Source organism: Oncorhynchus gorbuscha, unplaced genomic scaffold (assembly GCF_021184085.1).
Source record: "Oncorhynchus gorbuscha isolate QuinsamMale2020 ecotype Even-year unplaced genomic scaffold, OgorEven_v1.0 Un_scaffold_901, whole genome shotgun sequence".
In the NCBI taxonomy this organism is placed as follows: Eukaryota; Metazoa; Chordata; class Actinopteri; order Salmoniformes; family Salmonidae; genus Oncorhynchus; species Oncorhynchus gorbuscha.
This window is the reverse complement of record NW_025745870.1, coordinates 83,873-107,072: the sequence shown is the minus strand read 5'-3', so window position 1 is coordinate 107,072 and position 23,200 is coordinate 83,873. Positions and strand designations below refer to the sequence as shown.

General features: G+C 38.5%; 1 protein-coding gene across 1 annotated transcript in view; it reads right to left on the bottom strand.

The window, feature by feature from the left end:
* Positions 1-23,200, bottom strand: part of LOC124020751 (transmembrane protein 8B-like) — a 49,193-nt gene that overhangs the window by 24,771 nt on the left and 1,222 nt on the right. The window contains exons 2-4 of the mRNA XM_046336011.1: positions 11,071-11,336; positions 10,556-10,869; positions 10,268-10,361 (exon numbers count right to left, since the gene is read on the bottom strand). Of these exons, the coding sequence (XP_046191967.1) occupies positions 10,268-10,361; positions 10,556-10,843 (382 nt within the window). The 5' untranslated portion in view covers positions 10,844-10,869; positions 11,071-11,336. The remainder of the gene's footprint in view (positions 1-10,267; positions 10,362-10,555; positions 10,870-11,070; positions 11,337-23,200) is intronic.

The window sequence follows — 23,200 nt, the reverse complement described above, 5'->3', positions numbered from 1 at the left end:
TATGTATATATATAATGTGTATATATATAATGTATATATAATATGTATATATATATATGTGTATATATATATAATATGTATATATAATGTGTATACATAATATGTATATATAATGTGTATATATAATATGTATATATATAATGTGTATATATAATATGTATATATATAATGTGTATATATATAATGTATATATAATATGTATGTAATATGTATATATATAATGTGTATATAATATGTATATATAATATGTATATATATAATATGTATATATATATAATATGTATATATAATATGTGTATATATAATGTGTATATATAATATGTATATATATAATGTGTGTGTATATAATATGTATAAATATAATGTGTATATAATATGTATATAATGTGTATATATAATATGTATATATATAATGTGTATATATATAATGTGTATATATAATATGTGTATATATATATAATGTGTATATATATATAATGTGTATATATAATATGTGTATATATATATAATGTGTATATATATATATGTGTATATATATAATGTGTATATATAATATGTATATATATAATGTGTATATATATAATATGTATATATATAATGTGTATATATATAATATGTATATATAATGTGTATATATAATATGTATATATATAATGTGTATATATATAATATGTATATATATCATGTGTATATATATAATGTATATATAATATGTATATATAATATGTATATATATAATGTATATATAATATGTATATATATGTATATATAATGTATATATAATATGTATATATATAATGTGTATATAATATGTATATATATAATATGTATATATATATAATGTGTATATTTACATTTAAGTCATTTAGCAGACGCTCTTATCCAGAGCGACTTATATATATATATAATGTGTATATATATAATATGTATAATGTATAATGTATATATATAATATGTGTCACGCCTTGGTCATTGTATCTTGTGTTTTTGTTATATGTTTGGGTAGGCCAGGGTGTGACATAGGTTTATATGTTGTATTTCGTATTGGGGTTGTATTAATTGGGAGTGTGTATTATTAGGGGTGTGTCTAGTTAGGCTTGGCTGCCTGAGGCGATTCCTAATTGGAGTCAGCTGATTCTCGTTGTCTCGGATTGGGAACCGTATTTAGGCAGCCTGAGTGCGCGTTGTATTTCGTGGGTGATTGTACCTGTCTTTGTGTTAGTCACCAGATAGGCTGTAATTAGTTTCACTCGTTTGTTGTTTTGTATTCTCAGTTATTTCAGTTACAGCATTTTCTTCATTAAATGTCATGAGTAACCTACACGCTGCATTTCGGTCTGACTCTCTTCAAACAGCAGACGAAGTTCATTACAGAATCGCCCACCACGATTCACAGACCGAGCAGCGTGTGAACTGGCAGGATCTGCAGGTGGACGGCAGAAGCAGGGATTATACGACGTGGGAAGAAATCGACAGGTGGGCGGCCGACCCAGTGCGAATGCAGGAGCCCGCCTGGGATTCCCTACAGCAATGCGAAGAGGGCTATACACGGAGGGAATCGAAAAGGAGAGCACGGCTATACAGAGCGAAAACCGTAGGTAACGGGGAGAGCGCAGAGAGAGAGTGGCAGAGTCAGGAGTCAGACCTGAGCCTACTCTCTCTGTTAATTGTGAGGAGCAGCAATATGAGGACTTCTGGTCTTGGGAGATGATATTAGACGGAAAAGGACCCTGGGCGCAGCCGGGAGAATATCGCCGTCCCAAGGAGGAAATAGAAGTAGCTAAAGCGGAGAGGCGCGAGTATGAGGAGGCAGCACTGCGACGCGGTTGGAAACCGGAAAGTCACCCCAAAAAATGTATTAGGGGGGACTAAAAGGGAGAATAGTTATGCCAGGTAGGAGACCTGTGCATACTCCCTGTGCTCACCGTTGGGCTAGAGAGACCAGTCAGGCACCGTGTTATGCTATGGAGCGCACGGTGTTTCCAGTGCGGGTGCAGAGCCAGCTGCGACTCATACCAGCCCTTCCTATTGGCCGGGCTAGAGTGGGCATCGAGCCAGGTAAGCTTGGGCAGGCTCGGTGCTCAAGAGCTCCAGTGCGCCTGCACGGTCCGGTCTATCCAGAGCCACCTATACACACCAGTCCTCCGGTAGCAGCTCCCCGCACCAGGCTTCCTGTGCGTGTCCTCGCGCCAGTACCACCAGTTCCAGCACCACGCACCAGGCCTCCAGTGCGCCTCGTCTGTTCAGCGCAGCCAGTGCTTTTCTCCCCTCCTGCGCTGCCGGAGTCTCCCGCTTGTTTAGCGCAACCAGAGCTGTTCTCTTCTCCTGCGCTATCGGAGTCTCCCGCCTGTTTAGCGCAGCCAGAGCTTTTCTCCTCTACGGCGCTGCCGGAGTCTCCTGTCTGTCCAGCGCCACCAGTGCTACCAGTCGGCCCAGCGCGTCCAGTGTGCCTCGCCTGTTCAGCGCAGCCAGAGCTTTTCTCCTCTCCTGCACTGTTGGAGTCTCCCGCCTGTTCAGCTCAGCCAGAACCTTTCTTCTCTCCTGTGCTGCCGGAGTCTCCTGTCTGCCCAGCGCCGCCAGTCGGCCCAACGTCACCAGTCTGCCAGGATCCGCCAGAAGTGCCAGTCTGCCAGGATCCGCCAGAAGTGCCAGTCTACCAAGATCTTCTAGATCGGCCAGACAACCTTAATCATCCAGGTCCACCAGCCAGCCGGGATTTACCGGAGCCTACTACCTGCCTGAGCTTCCTCTCAGTACTGAGCTTCCTCTCAGTACTGGGCTCCCTCTCAGTACCGGGCTCCCTCTCAGTACCGAGCTTCCCCTCAGTACCGGGCTTCCCCTCAGTACCGGGCTGCTTCGGTCCCGGGCTGCCCCTCTGTCCCGGGCTGCCCCTCTGTCCCGGGCTGCCCCTCTGTCCCGGGCTGCCCCTCTGTCCCGGGCTGCCCCTCTGTCCCGAGTTGCCCCTCTGTCCCGAGTTGCCCCTCTGTCCCGAGTTGCCCCTCTGTCCCGAGCTGCCCCTCTGTCCCGAGCTGCCCCTCTGTCCCGAGTTGCCCCTCTGTCCCGAGCTGCCCCTCTGTCCCGAGCTGCCCCTCTGTCCCGAGTTGCCCCTCTGTCCCGAGCTGCCCCTCTGTCCCGAGCTGCCCCTCTGTCCCGAGCTGCCCCTCTGTCCCGAGCTGCCCCTCAGTTATGTGGGGATCAGGGTGAGGACTATTAGGCCATGGTCGGCGGAGAAGGTGGATTATCCTAGGACGCGAAGGGGAGGAACTAGGACATTTATGGAGTGGGGTCCACGTCCCGAGCCAGAACCGCCACCATGGACAGACGCCCACCCGGACCCTCCCTATGCTCTTGAGGTGCGTCCCGGAGTCCGCACCTTAGGGGGGGGTTCTGTCACGTCTTGGTCATTGTATCTTGTGTTTTTGTTATATGTTTGGGTAGGCCAGGGTGTGACATAGGTTTATATGTTGTATTTCGTATTGGGGTTGTATTAATTGGGAGTGTGTATTATTAGGGGTGTGTCTAGTTAGGCTTGGCTGCCTGAGGCGATTCCTAATTGGAGTCAGCTGATTCTCGTTGTCTCGGATTGGGAACCGTATTTAGGCAGCCTGAGTGCGCGTTGTATTTCGTGGGTGATTGTACCCGTCTTTGTGTTAGTCACCAGATAGGCTGTAATTAGTTTCACTCGTTTGTTGTTTTGTATTCTCAGTTATTTCAGTTACAGCATTTTCTTCATTAAATGTCATGAGTAACCTACACGCTGCATTTCGGTCTGACTCTCTTCAAACAGCAGACGAAGTTCATTACAGAATCGCCCACCACGATTCACAGACCGAGCAGCGTGTGAACTGGCAGGATCTGCAGGTGGACGGCAGAAGCAGGGATTATACGACGTGGGAAGAAATCGACAGGTGGGCGGCCGACCCAGTGCGAATGCAGGAGCCCGCCTGGGATTCCCTACAGCAATGCGAAGAGGGCTATACACGGAGGGAATCGAAAAGGAGAGCACGGCTATACAGAGCGAAAACCGTAGGTAACGGGGGAGAGCGCAGAGAGAGAGTGGCAGAGTCAGGAGTCAGACCTGAGCCTACTCTCTCTGTTAATTGTGAGGAGCAGCAATATGAGGACTTCTGGTCTTGGGAGATGATATTAGACGGAAAAGGACCCTGGGCGCAGCCGGGAGAATATCGCCGTCCCAAGGAGGAAATAGAAGTAGCTAAAGCGGAGAGGCGCGAGTATGAGGAGGCAGCACTGCGACGCGGTTGGAAACCGGAAAGTCACCCCAAAAAATGTATTAGGGGGGGACTAAAAGGGAGAATAGTTATGCCAGGTAGGAGACCTGTGCATACTCCCTGTGCTCACCGTTGGGCTAGAGAGACCAGTCAGGCACCGTGTTATGCTATGGAGCGCACGGTGTTTCCAGTGCGGGTGCAGAGCCAGCTGCGACTCATACCAGCCCTTCCTATTGGCCGGGCTAGAGTGGGCATCGAGCCAGGTAAGCTTGGGCAGGCTCGGTGCTCAAGAGCTCCAGTGCGCCTGCACGGTCCGGTCTATCCAGAGCCACCTATACACACCAGTCCTCCGGTAGCAGCTCCCCGCACCAGGCTTCCTGTGCGTGTCCTCGCGCCAGTACCACCAGTTCCAGCACCACGCACTAGGCCTCCATTGCGCCTCTTCTGTTCAGCGCAGCCAGTGCTTTTCTCCCCTCCTGCGCTGCCGGAGTCTCCCGCTTGTTTAGCGCAACCAGAGCTGTTCTCTTCTCCTGCGCTATCGGAGTCTCCCGCCTGTTTAGCGCAGCCAGAGCTTTTCTCCTCTACGGCGCTGCCGGAGTCTCCTGTCTGTCCAGCGCCACCAGTGCTACCAGTCGGCCCAGCGCGTACAGTGTGCCTCGCCTGTTCAGCGCAGCCAGAGCTTTTCTCCTCTCCTGCACTGTTGGAGTCTCCCGCCTGTTCAGCTCAGCCAGAGCCTTTCTTCTCTCCTGCGCTGCCGGAGTCTCCTGTCTGCCCAGCGCCGCCAGTCGGCCCAGCGTCACCAGTCTGCCAGGATCCGCCAGAAGTGCCAGTCTGCCAGGATCCGCCAGAAGTGCCAGTCTACCAAGATCTTCTAGATCGGCCAGACAACCTTAATCATCCAGGTCCACCAGCCAGCCGGGATTTACCGGAGCCTACTACCTGCCTGAGCTTCCTCTCAGTACTGAGCTTCCTCTCAGTACTGGGCTCCCTCTCTGTACCGGGCTCCCTCTCTGTACCGGGCTCCCTCTCTGTACCGGGCTCCCTCTCTGTACCGGGCTCCCTCTCTGTACCGGGCTCCCTCTCAGTACCGGGCTTCCCCTCAGTACCGGGCTGCTTCGGTCCCGGGCTGCTTCGGTCCCGGGCTGCCCCTCTGTCCCGGGCTGCCCCTCTGTCCCGGGCTGCCCCTCTGTCCCGGGCTGCCCCTCTGTCCCGGGCTGCCCCTCTGTCCCGAGTTGCCCCTCTGTCCCGAGTTGCCCCTCTGTCCCGAGTTGCCCCTCTGTCCCGAGTTGCCCCTCTGTCCCGAGCTGCCCCTCTGTCCCGAGCTGCCCCTCTGTCCCGAGCTGCCCCTCTGTCCCGAGCTGCCCCTCTGTCCCGAGCTGCCCCTCTGTCCCGAGCTGCCCCTCAGTTATGTGGGGATCAGTGTGAGGACTATTAGGCCATGGTCGGCGGAGAAGGTGGATTATCCTAGGACGCGAAGGGGAGGAACTAGGACATTTATGGAGTGGGGTCCACGTCCCGAGCCAGAACCGCCACCATGGACAGACGCCCACCCGGACCCTCCCTATGCTCTTGAGGTGCGTCCCGGAGTCCGCACCTTAGGGGGGTTCTGTCACGTCTTGGTCATTGTATCTTGTGTTTTTGTTATTACATTACATTTACATTTAAGTCATTTAGCAGACGCTCTTATCCAGAGCGACTTACAAATTGGTGCATTCACCTTATGACATCCAGTGGAACAGCCACTTTACAATAGTGCATCTACATATTTTAAGGGGGGTGAGAAGGATTACTTTATCCTATCCTAGGTATTCCTTAAAGAGGTGGGGTTTCAGGTGTCTCCGGAAGGTGGTGATTGACTCCGCTGTCCTGGCGTCGTGAGGGAGTTTGTTCCACCATTGGGGAGCCAGAGCAGCGAACAGTTTTGACTGGGCTGAGCGGGAACTGTACTTCCTCAGTGGTAGGGAGGCGAGCAGGCCAGAGGTGGATGAACGCAGTGCCCTTATTTGGGTGTAGGGCCTGATCAGAGCCTGGAGGTACTGAGGTGCCGTTCCCCTCACAGCTCCGTAGGCAAGCACCATGGTCTTGTAGCGGATGCGAGCTTCAACTGGAAGCCAGTGGAGAGAGCGGAGGAGCGGGGTGACGTGAGAGAACTTGGGAAGGTTGAACACCAGACGGGCTGCGGCGTTCTGGATGAGTTGTAGGGGTTTAATGGCACAGGCAGGGAGCCCAGCCAACAGCGAGTTGCAGTAATCCAGACGGGAGATGACAAGTGCCTGGATAAGGACCTGTGCCGCTTCCTGTGTGAGGCAGGGTCGTACTCTGCGGATGTTGTAGAGCATGAACCTACAGGAACGGTCCACCGCCTTGATGTTAGTTGAGAACGACAGGGTGTTGTTATATGTTTGGGTAGGCCAGGGTGTGACAAGGGTTTATATGTTGTATTTCGTATTGGGGTTTGTATTAATTGGGTGTGTATTATTAGGGGTGTGTCTAGTTAGGCTTGGCTGCCTGAGGCGATTCCTAATTGGAGTCAGCTGATTCTCGTTGTCTCGGATTGGGAACCGTATTTAGGCAGCCTGAGTGCGCGTTGTATTTCGTGGGTGATTGTACCTGTCTTTGTGTTAGTCACCAGATAGGCTGTAATTAGTTTCACTCGTTTGTTGTTTTGTATTCTCAGTTATTTCATGTACAGCATTTTCTTCATTAAAAGTCATGAGTAACCTACACGCTGCATTTCGGTCTGACTCTCTTCAAACAGCAGACGAAGTTCATTACAATATGTATATAATATGTATATGTATAATGTATATATAATATGTATATATATAATGTATATATAATATGTATATATAATATGTATATGTATAATGTGTATATAATATGTATATATATAATGTATATATAATATGTATATAATATGTATATGTATAATGTATATATAATATGTATATAATATGTATATATATAATGTATATATAATATGTATATATAATATGTATATATATAATGTATATATAATATGTATATATATAATGTATATATAATATGTATATATATGTATGTATATATATATATGTATATATATGTATATATATAATATATATATAATAATGTATATATAATATGTATATATATAATATATATATAATATGTATATATAATATGTATATATATATGTATATGTATATATATATATATATGTATATATATAATGTATATATAATGTGTATATAATATGTATATGTATAATGTATATATAATATGTATATATATAATGTATATATAATATGTATATAATATGTATATATATATGTATATAATGTATAATATGTATATGTATATATAATATGTATATGTATAATGTGTATATAATATGTATATGTATAATGTATATATAATATGTATATAATATGTATATGTATAATGTGTATATAATATGTATATGTATAATGTATATATAATATGTATATATGTATATGTATAATGTGTATATAATATGTATATAATATGTATATGTATAATGTATATATAATATGTATATGTATAATGTATATATAATATGTATATGTATAATGTATATATAATATGTATATAATATGTATATGTATAATATATATATAATATGTATATGTATAATGTATATATAATATGTATATGTATAATGTGTATATAATATGTATATGTATAATGTATATATAATATGTATATAATATGTATATATATAATATGTATATATATATATGTATATATATATATGTATAATATATAATATGTATAATATATATAATATGTATATAATATGTATATGTATAATGTATATATAATATGTATATATATAATGTATATATAATATGTATATAATATGTATATGTATAATGTGTATATAATATGTATATAATATGTATATGTATAATGTATATAATATGTATATGTATAATATGTATATAATATGTATAATATGTATATATAATGTATATATAATATGTATATGTATAATGTGTATATAATATGTATATGTATAATGTATATATAATATGTATATAATATGTATATGTATAATGTATATATAATATGTATATAATATGTATATGTATAATGTATATATAATATGTATATATGTATATGTATAATGTATATATAATATGTATATGTATAATGTGTATATAATATGTATATGTATAATGTATATATAATATGTATATGTATAATGTATATATAATATGTATATAATATGTATATGTATAATGTGTATATAATATGTATATATATAATGTATATATAATATGTATATAATATGTATATGTATAATGTATATATAATATGTATATAATATGTATATGTATAATGTATATATAATATGTATATATATAATGTGTATATAATATGTATATATAATATGTATATGTATAATATGTATATAATATGTATATGTATAATGTATATATAATATGTATATGTATAATGTATATATAATATGTATATGTATAATGTATATATAATATGTATATAATATGTATATGTATATATAATATGTATATAATATGTATATATAATATGTATATGTATAATGTGTATATAATATGTATATATGTATGTATAATATGTATATAATATGTATATGTATAATGTATATATAATATGTATATATATAATGTATATATAATATGTATATGTATAATGTATATATAATATGTATATATATAATGTATATATAATATGTATATAATATGTATATGTATAATGTGTTTATAATATATATATATATAATGTGTATATAATATGTATATAATATGTATATGTATAATGTATATATAATATGTATATATATATGTATATATATAATGTATATATAATATGTATATGTATAATGTATATATAATGTATATATAATATGTATATGTATAATGTATATATAATATGTATATGTATAATGTATATATAATATGTATATATATAATGTATATATATATGTATATATAATATGTATATGTATAATGTATATATAATATGTATATAATATGTATATATATATATGTATATAATATGTATGTATAATGTATAATGTATATATATGTGTATGTATAATGTATATATAATAATATGTATATATATATATGTATATATAATATGTATATATATAATGTATATATAATATGTATATAATATCTATATGTATAATGTGTATATAATATGTATATGTGTATGTCCTACCTGTTGACTGGTATGTGTGTGTCCTACCTGTTGACTGGTATGTGTGTGTTCTACCTGTTGTCTGGTATGTGTGTGTCCTACCTGTTGACTGGTATGTGTGTGTCCTACCTGTTGTCTGGTATGTGTGTGTCCTACCTGTTGACTGGTATGTGTGTGTCCTACCTGTTGTCTGGTATGTGTGTGTCCTACCTGTTGTCTGGTTCTGTATGTCTGGTATGTGTGTGTCCTACCTGTTGACTGGTATGTGTGTGTCCTACCTGTTGACTGGTTCTGTATGTCTGGTATGTGTGTGTCCTACCTGTTGACTGGTATGTGTGTGTCCTACCTGTTGTCTGGTTCTGTATGTCTGGTATGTGTGTGTCCTACCTGTTGACTGGTATGTGTGTGTCCTACCTGTTGACTGGTTCTGTATGTCTGGTATGTGTGTGTCCTACCTGTTGACTGGTATGTGTGTGTCCTACCTGTTGACTGGTATGTGTGTGTCCTACCTGTTGACTGGTATGTGTGTGTCCTACCTGTTGACTGGTATGTGTGTGTCCTACCTGTTGACTGGTTCTGTATGTCTGGTATGTGTGTGTCCTACCTGTTGACTGGTATGTGTGTGTCCTACCTGTTGACTGGTATGTGTGTGTCCTACCTGTTGACTGGTATGCGTGTGTCCTACCTGTTGTCTGGTTCTGTATGTCTGGTATGTGTGTGTCCTACCTGTTGTCTGGTATGTGTGTGTCCTACCTGTTGTCTGGTATGTGTGTGTCCTACCTGTTGTCTGGTATGTGTGTGTCCTACCTGTTGACTGGTTCTGTATGTCTGGTATGTGTGTGTCCTACCTGTGTGACAGGGATGGGAGTAGTTGAGTGCGAGGACAGGAGCCCAGGAAGAGAGACAGGCCATCACACTGCTGTTTCCTAACGTTGCATTAGTCTACAACACACACACACACACACACACACACACACACACACACACACACACACACACACACACACACACACACACACACACACACACACACACACACACACACACACACACACACACACACACACACACACACACACCCGTTACATCAGTTTACAGAAGAAAATGATATTTCGTTGTGTGTGTGTGTTACTCACAGTGTTGAGTGTAATCTCCAGGTTCAAGGTCCCTCCAGTAGACTGTGTGTTGAGGGGGTAGGTGAGGAGCGTGGGGTGTGTGTGTGTGACCGTTACATTAGGTCCATTAATGGGAGAGAACCGGACAGACAGAACGTCTAGTTCCTCACGGAGCACTGGGACACTCCACACACACTCCGACGACACGTTGTTATGACGACCTGCCTCGGCAACCACAGAACCGTTGCCTGGTGATGTTGTCGTGCTGCTGTTGCCATGGAGCCTGTTAATGAAATCGTCTCCAGACATACCCACGCTCTGAGGCTTACAACCCACTGACACACACACATGGTACAACCACTGTTACCTCATCACCTCACATATGGTGTGTGTGTGTGTGTGTGTGTGTGTGTGTGTGTGTGTGTGTGTGTGTGTGTGTGTGTGTGTGTGTGTGTGTGTGTGTGTGTGTGTGTGTGTGTGTGTGTGTGTGTGTGTGTGTGTGTGTGTGTGCGCGTGTGTGTGTGTGTAGTGCGTACCTGTGTAGTTGACTGAGATGCTGAAGGCTGTGGTTCGGTTGCTATGGTAACTATCCACGGTGACTCGTATCCAAGTATTCCATGGGGGAGCGAGGAGAACGGCCGAGCAGCCAATCAGAGAACAGTTCACCCTCACAAGCCCCCCCTGGGGGGAGGAGGAGCCCAGCGTGAGGGACAATGAACAGTTTCCGTTCACAAGTCCCTCCCCCCAGGTACAGCCACTCACAGACACCGAGAGAGACGACACGAACTCTGGAACAAACACCCTGACAGAGAGAGAGAGAGAGAGAGAGAGAGAGATATCTATTAACTAACCAACTACTCCAACAGTCTGAAAAGATAGATGGAATCCTTCTTCTACCATAGTCCCACACAACCATCCAATGTATTATATTTACATGGTCCTAAAGCATTGAATGGAGGTTTGGCATTGCTCCGAGTCCAATTTTTAGATTTTTGGTCCCAACCGCCGTGTCTTTGTGAGACGCAGAGTAGGTGAACGGATGATCTCCACATGTGTGGTTCCCACCGTGAAGCATGGAGGAGGAGGTGGTGTGATGGTGTGTGGTTCCCACCGTGAAGCATGGAGGAGGAGGTGGTGTGATGGTGTGTGGTTCCCAACGTGAAGCATGGAGGAGGAGGTGTGATGGTGTGTGGTTCCCACCGTGAAGCATGGAGGAGGTGGTGTGATGGTGTATGGTTCCCACTGTGAAGCATGGAGGAGGTGGTGTGATGGTGTATGGTTCCCACCGTGAAGCATGGAGGAGGTGGTGTGATGGTGTCAACAACTACAGACCAGTATCCCTTCTTTCTTTTCTCTCCAAAACTCTTGAACGTGCCGTCCTTGGCCAGCTCTCCCGCTATCTCTCTCAGAATGACCTTCTTGATCCAAATCAGTCAGGTTTCAAGACTAGTCATTCAACTGAGACTGCTCTTCTCTGTATCACGGAGGCGCTCCGCACCGCTAAAGCTAACTCTCTCTCCTCTGCTCTCATCCTTCTAGACCTATCGGCTGCCTTCGATACTGTGAACCATCAGATCCTCCTCTCCACCCTCTCCGAGTTGGGCATCTCCGGCGCGGCCCACGCTTGGATTGCGTCCTACCTGACAGGTCGCTCCTACCAGGTGGCGTGGCGAGAATCTGTCTCCTCACCACGCGCTCTCACCACTGGTGTCCCCCAGGGCTCTGTTCTAGGCCCTCTCCTATTCTCGCTATACACCAAGTCACTTGGCTCTGTCATAACCTCACATGGTCTCTCCTATCATTGCTATGCAGACGACACACAATTAATCTTCTCCTTTCCCCCTTCTGATGACCAGGTGGCGAATCACATCTCTGCATGTCTGGCAGACATATCAGTGTGGATGACGGATCACCACCTCAAGCTGAACCTCGGCAAGACGGAGCTGCTCTTCCTCCCGGGGAAGGACTGCCCGTTCCATGATCTCGCCATCACGGTTGACAACTCCACAGTGTCCTCCTCCCAGAGCGCTAAGAACCTTGGCGTGATCCTGGACAACACCCTGTCGTTCTCAACTAACATCAAGGCGGTGGCCCGTTCCTGTAGGTTCATGCTCTACAACATCCGCAGAGTACGACCCTGCCTCACACAGGAAGCGGCGCAGGTCCTAATCCAGGCACTTGTCATCTCCCGTCTGGACTACTGCAACTCGCTGTTGGCTGGGCTCCCTGCCTGTGCCATTAAACCCCTACAACTCATCCAGAACGCCGCAGCCCGTCTGGTGTTCAACCTTCCCAAGTTCTCTCACGTCACCCCGCTCCTCCGCTCTCTCCACTGGCTTCCAGTTGAAGCTCGCATCCGCTACAAGACCATGGTGCTTGCCTACGGAGCTGTGAGGGGAACGGCACCTCAGTACCTCCAGGCTCTGATCAGGCCCTACACCCAAACAAGGGCACTGCGTTCATCCACCTCTGGCCTGCTCGCCTCCCTACCACTGAGGAAGTACAGTTCCCGCTCAGCCCAGTCAAAACTGTTCGCTGCTCTGGCCCCTCAATGGTGGAACAAACTCCCTCACGACGCCAGGACAGCGGAGTCAATCATCACCTTCCGGAGACACCTGAAACCCCACCTCTTTAAGGAATACCTAGGATAGGATAAGTAATCCTTCTCACCCCCCCCTTTTTAAGATTTAGATGCACTATTGTAAAGTGACTGTTCCACTGGATGTCATAAGGTGAATGCACCAATTTGTAAGTCGCTCTGGATAAGAGCGTCTGCTAAATGACTTAAATGTAAATGTAATGTGTATGGTTCCCACCGGTTCCCACCGTGGTTCCCATTATTATAATAATAATACATATTATATACATCTATATATATTATAATAATAATACATATTATATACATCTATACATATTATATACATCTATATATATTATAATAATAATACATATTATAATAATAATACATATTATAATAATAATACATATTATATACATCTATATATATTATAATAATAATACATATTATATACATCTATATATATTATAATAATAATATTATTATAATAATAATACATATTATAATAATAATACATATTATATACATCTATATATATTATAATAATAATACATATTATATACATCTATATATATTATAATAATAATACATATTATATACATCTATATATATTATAATAATAATACATATTATAATAATAATACATATTATATACATCTATATATATTATAATAATAATACATATTATAATAATAATACATATTATAATAATTATACATATTATATACATCTATATATATATTATAATAATAATACATATTATAATACATATTATATACATCTATATATATTATAATAATAATACATATTATAATAATAATACATATTATATACATCTATATATATATTATAATAATAATACATATTATATACATCTATATATATATTATAATAATAATACATATTATATACATCTATATATATTATAATAATAATACATATTATAATAATAATACATATTATAATAATAATACATATTATAATAATAATACATATTATAATAATAATACATATTATAATAATAATACATATTATATACATCTATATATATTATAATAATAATATACATATTATAATACATATTATATACATCTATATATATTATAATAATAATACATATTATAATAATAATACATATTATAATAATAATACATATTATATACATATATATATATATTATAATAATAATACATATTATATACATCTATATATATATTATAATAATAATACATATTATAATAATCTATAAATATAATAATAACACATATTATATACGTCTATAAATATTATAATAATAATACATATTATATACATCTATATATATTATTATAATAATACATATTATATACGTCTATATATATTATTATAATACATATTATAATAATAATACATATTATATACATCTATATATATATTATAATAATAATACATATTATATACATCTATATATATTATTATAATAACATATTATATACGTCTATATATATTATTATAATAACATATTATATACGTCTATATATATTATAATAATAATACATATTATATACATCTATAAATATTATAATAATAATACATATTATATACATCTATATATATTATTATAATAACATATTATATACGTCTATATATATTATAATAATAATATATTATATACGTCTATATATATTATAATAATAACACATATTATATACATCTATATATATTATTATAATAACATATTATATACGTCTATATATATTATAATAATAATACATATTATATACATCTATAAATATTATAATAATAATACATATTATATACATCTATATATATTATTATAATAATTTGTTTAAGCCAGTCAGCATATTATATACGTCTATATATATTATAATAATAATATATTATAACGTCTATATATATTATAATAATAACACATATTATATACGTCTATATATATTATTATAATAACATATTTATCAGCTATTATATTATAATAATAATACAGCTATTATATACACACAGCCTCTATATATATTAATACCCTAACATATACAGCCTATATATATTATTATAATAACATATTATACACACAGCCTATATATATTATTATAATAACATATTATACACGCCTATATATATTATAATAATAATACATATTATATACGTCTATATATATTATTATAATAACATATTATATACAGCCTTATCATATTATAATAATAACATAGCCTATATACAGCTATATATATTATAATAATAATACATATTATATACATCAGCCTTATCATATTATAATAATACATATTATATACATCTTTATTTATCCTTATCAGATTCTCCTGAATTGTCGCTGTACATTCAAAAAGTGCTGAACAAAAGTTATCAGCGATTAAACCGTCCGTCTTACCTCAACTAATAATGTCTTCACAAAGCCCTTTATCCGCTCCCGTCCCCTTATGCCATAGTTTGTACATCTCAATTATCAGTAGAAACCACATTTGTTTAAGCCAGTCAGCCTTATCAGCTATGTTATTGGGCTGTTAACATCAGTTAGCAGTATTAAACCCTAACACACACAGCCTTATCAGCTATTAAACCCTAACACACACAGCCTTATCAGCTATTAAACCCTAACACACACACACCGGTATTAAACCACATTTGTTTAAGCAAGTCAGCCTTATCAGCTATTAAACCCTAACACACACACACCGGTATTAAACCACATTTGTTTAAGCAAGTCAGCCTTATCAGCTATTAAACCCTAACACACACAGCCTTATCAACTATTAAACCCTAACACACACAGCCTTATCAACTATTAAACCCTAACACACACAGCCTTATCAGCTATTAAACCCTAACACACACAGCCTTATCAACTATTAAACCCTAACACACACAGCCTTATCAGCTATTAAACCCTAACACACACAGCCTTATCAGCTATTAAACCCTAACACACACAGCCTTATCAGCTATTAAACCCTAACACACACAGCCTTATCAACTATTAAACCCTAACACACACAGCCTTATCAACTATTAAACCCTAACACACACAGCCTTATCAACTATTAAACCCTAACACACACAGCCTTATCAGCTATTAAACCCTAACACACACAGCCTTATCAGCTATTAAACCCTAACCCTAACACAGCCTTATCAGCTATTAAACCCTAACACACACAGCCTTATCAGCTATTAAACCCTAACACACACAGCCTTATCAGCTATTAAACCCTAACACACACAGCCTTATCAGCTATTAAACCCTAACACACACAGCCTTATCAGCTATTAAACCCTAACACACACAGCCTTATCAGCTATTAAACCCTAACACACACAGCCTTATCAGCTATTAAACCCTAACACACACAGCCTTATCAGCTATTAAACCCTAACACACACAGCCTTATCAGCTATTAAACCCTAACACACACAGCCTTATCAGCTATTAAACCCTAACACACACAGCCTTATCAACTATTAAACCCTAACACACACAGCCTTATCAACTATTAAACCCTAACACACACAGCCTTATCAGCTATTAAACCCTAACACACACAGCCTTATCAGCTATTAAACCCTAACACACACAGCCTTATCAACTATTAAACCCTAACACACACAGCCTTATCAACTATTAAACCCTAACACACACAGCCTTATCAGCTATTAAACCCTAACACACACAGCCTTATCAGCTATTAAACCCTAACACACACAGCCTTATCAGCTATTAAACCCTAACACACACAGCCTTATCAGCTATTAAACCCTAACACACACAGCCTTATCAGCTATTAAACCCTAACACACACAGCCTTATCAGCTATTAAACCCTAACACACACAGCCTTATCAGCTATTAAACCCTAACACACACAGCCTTATCAGCTATTAAACCAACACACACAGCCTTATCAGCTATTAAACCCTAACACACACAGCCTTATCAGCTATTAAACCCTAACACACACAGCCTTATCAGCTATTAAACCCACACACAGCCTTATCAGCTATTAACCACACAGCCTTATCAACTATTAAACCCTAACACACACAGCCTTATCAACTATTAAACCCTAACACACACAGCCTTATCAGCTATTAAACCCTAACACACACAGCCTTATCAGCTATTAAACCCTACATTTCAGCTATTAAACCCTAACACAGTCAGCCTTATCAGCTATTAAACCCTAACACACACAGCCTTATTAAACCACATTTGTTTAATTATCAGCTATTAAACCCTAACACACACAGCCTTATCAACTATTAAACCCTAACACACACAGCCTTATCAGCTATTAAACCCTAACACACACAGCCTTATCAGCTATTAAACCCTAACACACACAGCCTTATCAGCTATTAAACCCTAACACACACAGCCTTATCAGCTATGAAACCCTAACACACACAGCCTTATCAGCTATTAAACCCTAACACACACAGCCTTATCAGCCCTAACACACACAGCCTTATCAGTAAAACCCTAACACACACAGCCTTATCAGCTATGAAACCCTAACACACACAGCCTTATCAGCTATTAAACCCTAACACACACAGCCTTATCAGCTATTAAACCCTAACACACACAGCCTTATCAGCTATTAAACCCTAACACACACACACAACGGTATTAAACCACATCTGTTTAAGCCAGTCAGCCTTATCAGCTATGTTATTGGGCTGTTAACATCCGTTAGCAGTATTAAACCCTAACACACACACACCGGTATTAAACCACATTTGTTTAAGCAAGTCAGCCTTATCAGCTATTAAACCCTAACACACACACACCGGTATTAAACCACATTTGTTTAAGCAAGTCAGCCTTATCAGCTATTAAACCCTAACACACACAGCCTTATCAACTATTAAACCCTAACACACACAGCCTTATCAACTATTAAACCCTAACACACACAGCCTTATCAGCTATTAAACCCTAACACACACAGCCTTATCAACTATTAAACCCTAACACACACAGCCTTATCAGCTATTAAACCCTAACACACACAGCCTTATCAGCTATTAAACCCTAACACACACAGCCTTATCAGCTATTAAACCCTAACACACACAGCCTTATCAGCTATGAAACCCTAACACACACCGCCTTATCAGCTATTAAACCCTAACACACACAGCCTTATCAACTATTAAACCCTAACACACACAGCCTTATCAACTATGAAACCCTAACACACACAGCCTTATCAGCTATTAAACCCTAACACACACAGCCTTATCAGCTATTAAACCCTAACACACACAGCCTTATCAGCTATTAAACCCTAACACACACAGCCTTATCAGCTATTAAACCCTAACACACACAGCCTTATCAGCTATTAAACCCTAACACACACAGCCTTATCAACTATTAAACCCTAACACACACAGCCTTATCAACTATTAAACCCTAACACACACAGCCTTATCAACTATGAAACCCTAACACACACAGCCTTATCAGCTATTAAACCCTAACACACACAGCCTTATCAGCTATTAAACCCTAACACACACAGCCTTATCAGCTATTAAACCCTAACACACACAGCCTTATCAGCTATTAAACCCTAACACACACAGCCTTATCAGCTATTAAACCCTAACACACACAGCCTTATCAGCTATTAAACCCTAACACACACAGCCTTATCAGCTATTAAACCCTAACACACACAGCCTTATCAGCTATTAAACCCTAACACACACAGCCTTATCAACTATTAAACCCTAACACACACAGCCTTATCAGCTATTAAACCCTAACACACACAGCCTTATCAGCTATTAAACCCTAACACACACAGCCTTATCAGCTATTAAACCCTAACACACACAGCCTTATCAGCTATTAAACCCTAACACACACAGCCTTATCAGCTATTAAACCCTAACACACACAGCCTTATCAGCTATTAAACCCTAACACACACAGCCTTATCAGCTATTAAACCCTAACACACACAGCCTTATCAGCTATTAAACCCTAACACACACAGCCTTATCAGCTATTAAACCCTAACACACACAGCCTTATCAGCTATTAAACCCTAACACACACAGCCTTATCAGCTATTAAACCCTAACACACACAGCCTTATCAGCTATTAAACCCTAACACACACAGCCTTATCAGCTATTAAACCCTAACACACACAGCCTTATCAGCTATTAAACCCTAACACACACAGCCTTATCAGCTATTAAACCCTAACACACACAGCCTTATCAACACACACAGCTATTAAACCCTAACACACACAGCCTTATCAGCTATTAAACCCTAACACACACAGCCTTATCAACTATTAAACCCTAACACACACAGCCTTATCAGCTATTAAACCCTAACACACACAGCCTTATCAGCTATTAAACCCTAACACACACAGCCTTATCAGCTATTAAACCCTAACACACACAGCCTTATCAGCTATTAAACCCTAACACACACAGCCTTATCAGCTATTAAACCCTAACACACACAGCCTTATCAGCTATTAAACCCTAACACACACAGCCTTATCAGCTATTAAACCCTAACACACACAGCCTTATCAGCTATTAAACCCTAACACACACAGCCTTATCAGCTATTAAACCCTAACACACACAGCCTTATCAGCTATTAAACCCTAACACACACAGCCTTATCAGCTATTAAACCCTAACACGAACTGTTTTGTTGATTAATGCACAGCCTTATCAGCTATTAAACCCTAACACACACAGCCTTATCAGCTATTAAACCCTAACACACACAGCCTTATCAGCTATTAAACCCTAACACACACAGCCTTATCAGCTATTAAACCCTAACACAACAGCCTTATCAGCTATTAAACCCTAACACACACAGCCTTATTCAGCTATTAAACCCTAACACATTGAGCCTTATCAACTATTAAACCCTAACACACACAGCCTTATCAGCTATGTTATTGGGCTGTTAACATCAGTTAGCTCTACATTCAATTCTCAGAACGTGAAGGAAACTTTCCATAAAAAACTTTAATGAGCAGCGGAGAGAGAGGGAGGAAGAGGAGAGAGGGAGGAAGAGGAGAGAGGGAGGAAGAGCGAGCACAATAGCTGTGTGTGAAAGGCAGAGAGGGAGGAAGAGAGCCCAGCGAGCATCTAATGTGTATTAGGAATGTTCTCCAACTGATTTGACATGGGGAATAGTTCAGAGAACACTAAAAAACAACGTTCTTCAGTGGTAATTTCAGTCCTTCGGCATGTTTTCTGCAGGTTTTCTCATGGTTCTATTTAGTCATGTTCCCAGAACGTTCAGAGAATGTTAAGACGCGGTATTAAACCACATTTGTTCATGGTTCTATTTAGTCATGTTCTAAGAATGTTATTTCAAGACATCTACATTCCGTTCTCAGCCTTAACAAAACTCTAATCATCCTCTAGTTAATGTGTTCAGGTGTTTAGTGTAATAACCCACTAATTGGCTACACCTGATGTTCATAGTGCTCGTTACCTTTGAAATGTGGTCTGTTTGAATAGACTAAAATGAACAGCTTTGTATGCATAAACATCCTGGTGGCCCAGTGGACTAATTCCAGGGATAGAGAACACAAGCTCATAGGTTCAAATCTCGCTGACTCTGTGTCACAATTAAAAAATAAACCAAACTGTTTTGTTGATTAATGCCAAAGCAAATCAATGTACGACTTTTTCTGTGCTTGGAGCTCAAAACAGTTAACCCAAAATAAGCTAGCAGTGTTACTAAAAGTCTTAGTGAAACATTTACTTGAAAGTTAAGGAAATTAATTCAAAAACCTCCAAATAACCTTTTTACATTTCATTTTTAACGTTAAGAAAACATTCAACATGTTGTGAATGTTAGGCTTATTATTGAGTTATTTAGTGTAATAACATTCAACATGTTGTGAATGTTAGGCTTATTATTGAGTTATTTAGTGTAATAACATTCAACATGTTGTGAATGTTAGGCTTATTATTGAGTTATTTAGTGTAATAACATTCAACATGTTGTGAATGTTAGGCTTATTATTGAGTTATTTAGTGTAATAACATTCAACATGTTGTGAATGTTAGGCTTATTATTGAGTTATTTAGTGTAATAACATTCAACATGTTGTGAATGTTAGGCTTATTATTGAGTTATTTAGTGTAATAACATTCAACATGTTGTGAATGTTAGGCTTATTATTGGTTATTTAGTGTAATAACTTAACATTAATTGAGTTATTTAGTGTAATAACATTCAACATGTTGTGAATGTTAGGCTTATTATTGAGTTATTTAGTGTAATAACATTCAACATGTTGTGAATGTTAGGCTTATTATTGAGTTATTTAGTGTAATAACATTCAACATGTTGTGAATGTTAGGCTTATTATTGAGTTATTTAGTGTAATAACATTCAACATGTTGTGAATGTTAGGCTTATTATTGAGTTATTTAGTGTAATAACATTCAACATGTTGTGAATGTTAGGCTTATTATTGAGTTATTTAGTGTAATAACATTCAACATGTTGTGAATGTTAGGCTTATTATTGAGTTATTTAGTGTAATAACATTCAACATGTTGTGAATGTTAGGCTTATTATTGAGTTATTTAGTGTAATAACATTCAACATGTTGTGAATGTTAGGCTTATTATTGAGTTATTTAGTGTAATAACATTCAACATGTTGTGAATGTTAGGCTTATTATTGAGTTATTTAGTGTAATAACATTCAACATGTTGTGAATGTTAGGCTTATTATTGAGTTATTTAGTGTAATAACATTCAACATGTTGTGAATGTTAGGCTTATTATTGAGTTATTTAGTGTAATAACATTCAACATGTTGTGAATGTTAGGCTTATTATTGAGTTATTTAGTGTAATAACATTCAACATGTTGTGAATGTTAGGCTTATTATTGAGTTATTTAGTGTAATAACATTCAACATGTTGTGAATGTTAGGCTTATTATTGAGTTATTTAGTGTAATAACATTCAACATGTTGTGAATGTTAGGCTTATTATTGAGTTATTTAGTGTAATAACATTCAACATGTTGTGAATGTTAGGCTTATTATTGAGTTATTTAGTGTAATAACATTCAACATGTTGTGAATGTTAGGCTTATTATTGAGTTATTTAGTGTAATAACATTCAACATGTTGTGAATGTTAGGCTTATTATTGAGTTATTTAGTGTAATAACATTCAACATGTTGTGAATGTTAGGCTTATTATTGAGTTATTTAGTGTAATAACATTCAACATGTTGTGAATGTTAGGCTTATTATTGAGTTATTTAGTGTAATAACATTCAACATGTTGTGAATGTTAGGCTTATTATTGAGTTATTTAGTGTAATAACATTCAACATGTTGTGAATGTTAGGCTTATTATTGAGTTATTTAGTGTAATAACATTCAACATGTTGTGAATGTTAGGCTTATTATTGAGTTATTTAGTGTAATAACATTCAACATGTTGTGAATGTTAGGCTTATTATTGAGTTATTTAGTGTAATAACATTCAAATATTTCTGAAATATTCCCAGGAAACCTTTCAGGGAAACAGAGTAAAATGTTCAAAGAACCGAAAAATGTACGTTCAGGTTCAGGTTCAGGTAGGTTCAGGTAGGTTCAGGTTCAGGTAGGTTCAGGTAGGTTCAGGTACGTTCAGGTATGTTCAGGTACGTTCAGGTAGGTTCAGGTAGGTTCAGGTAGGTTCAGGTACGTTCAGGTAGGTTCGGGTAGGTTCAGGTAGGTTCAGGTTCAGGTAGGTTCAGGTAGGTTCAGGTAGGTTCAGGTTCAGGTAGGTTCAGGTAGGTTCAGGTACAGGTTCAGGTAGGTTCAGGTAGGTTCAGGTACGTTCAGGTAGGTTCGGGTAGGTTCAGGTACGTTCAGGTTCAGGTAGGTTCAGGTAGGTTCAGGTACGTTCAGGTAGGTTCAGGTAGGTTCAGGTAGGTTCAGGTACGTTCAGGTTCAGGTACGTTCAGGTAGGTTCAGGTTCAGGTTCAGGTACGTTCAGGTACGTTCAGGTTCAGGTACGTTCAGGTAGGTTCAGGTTCAGGTACGTTCAGGTACGTTCAG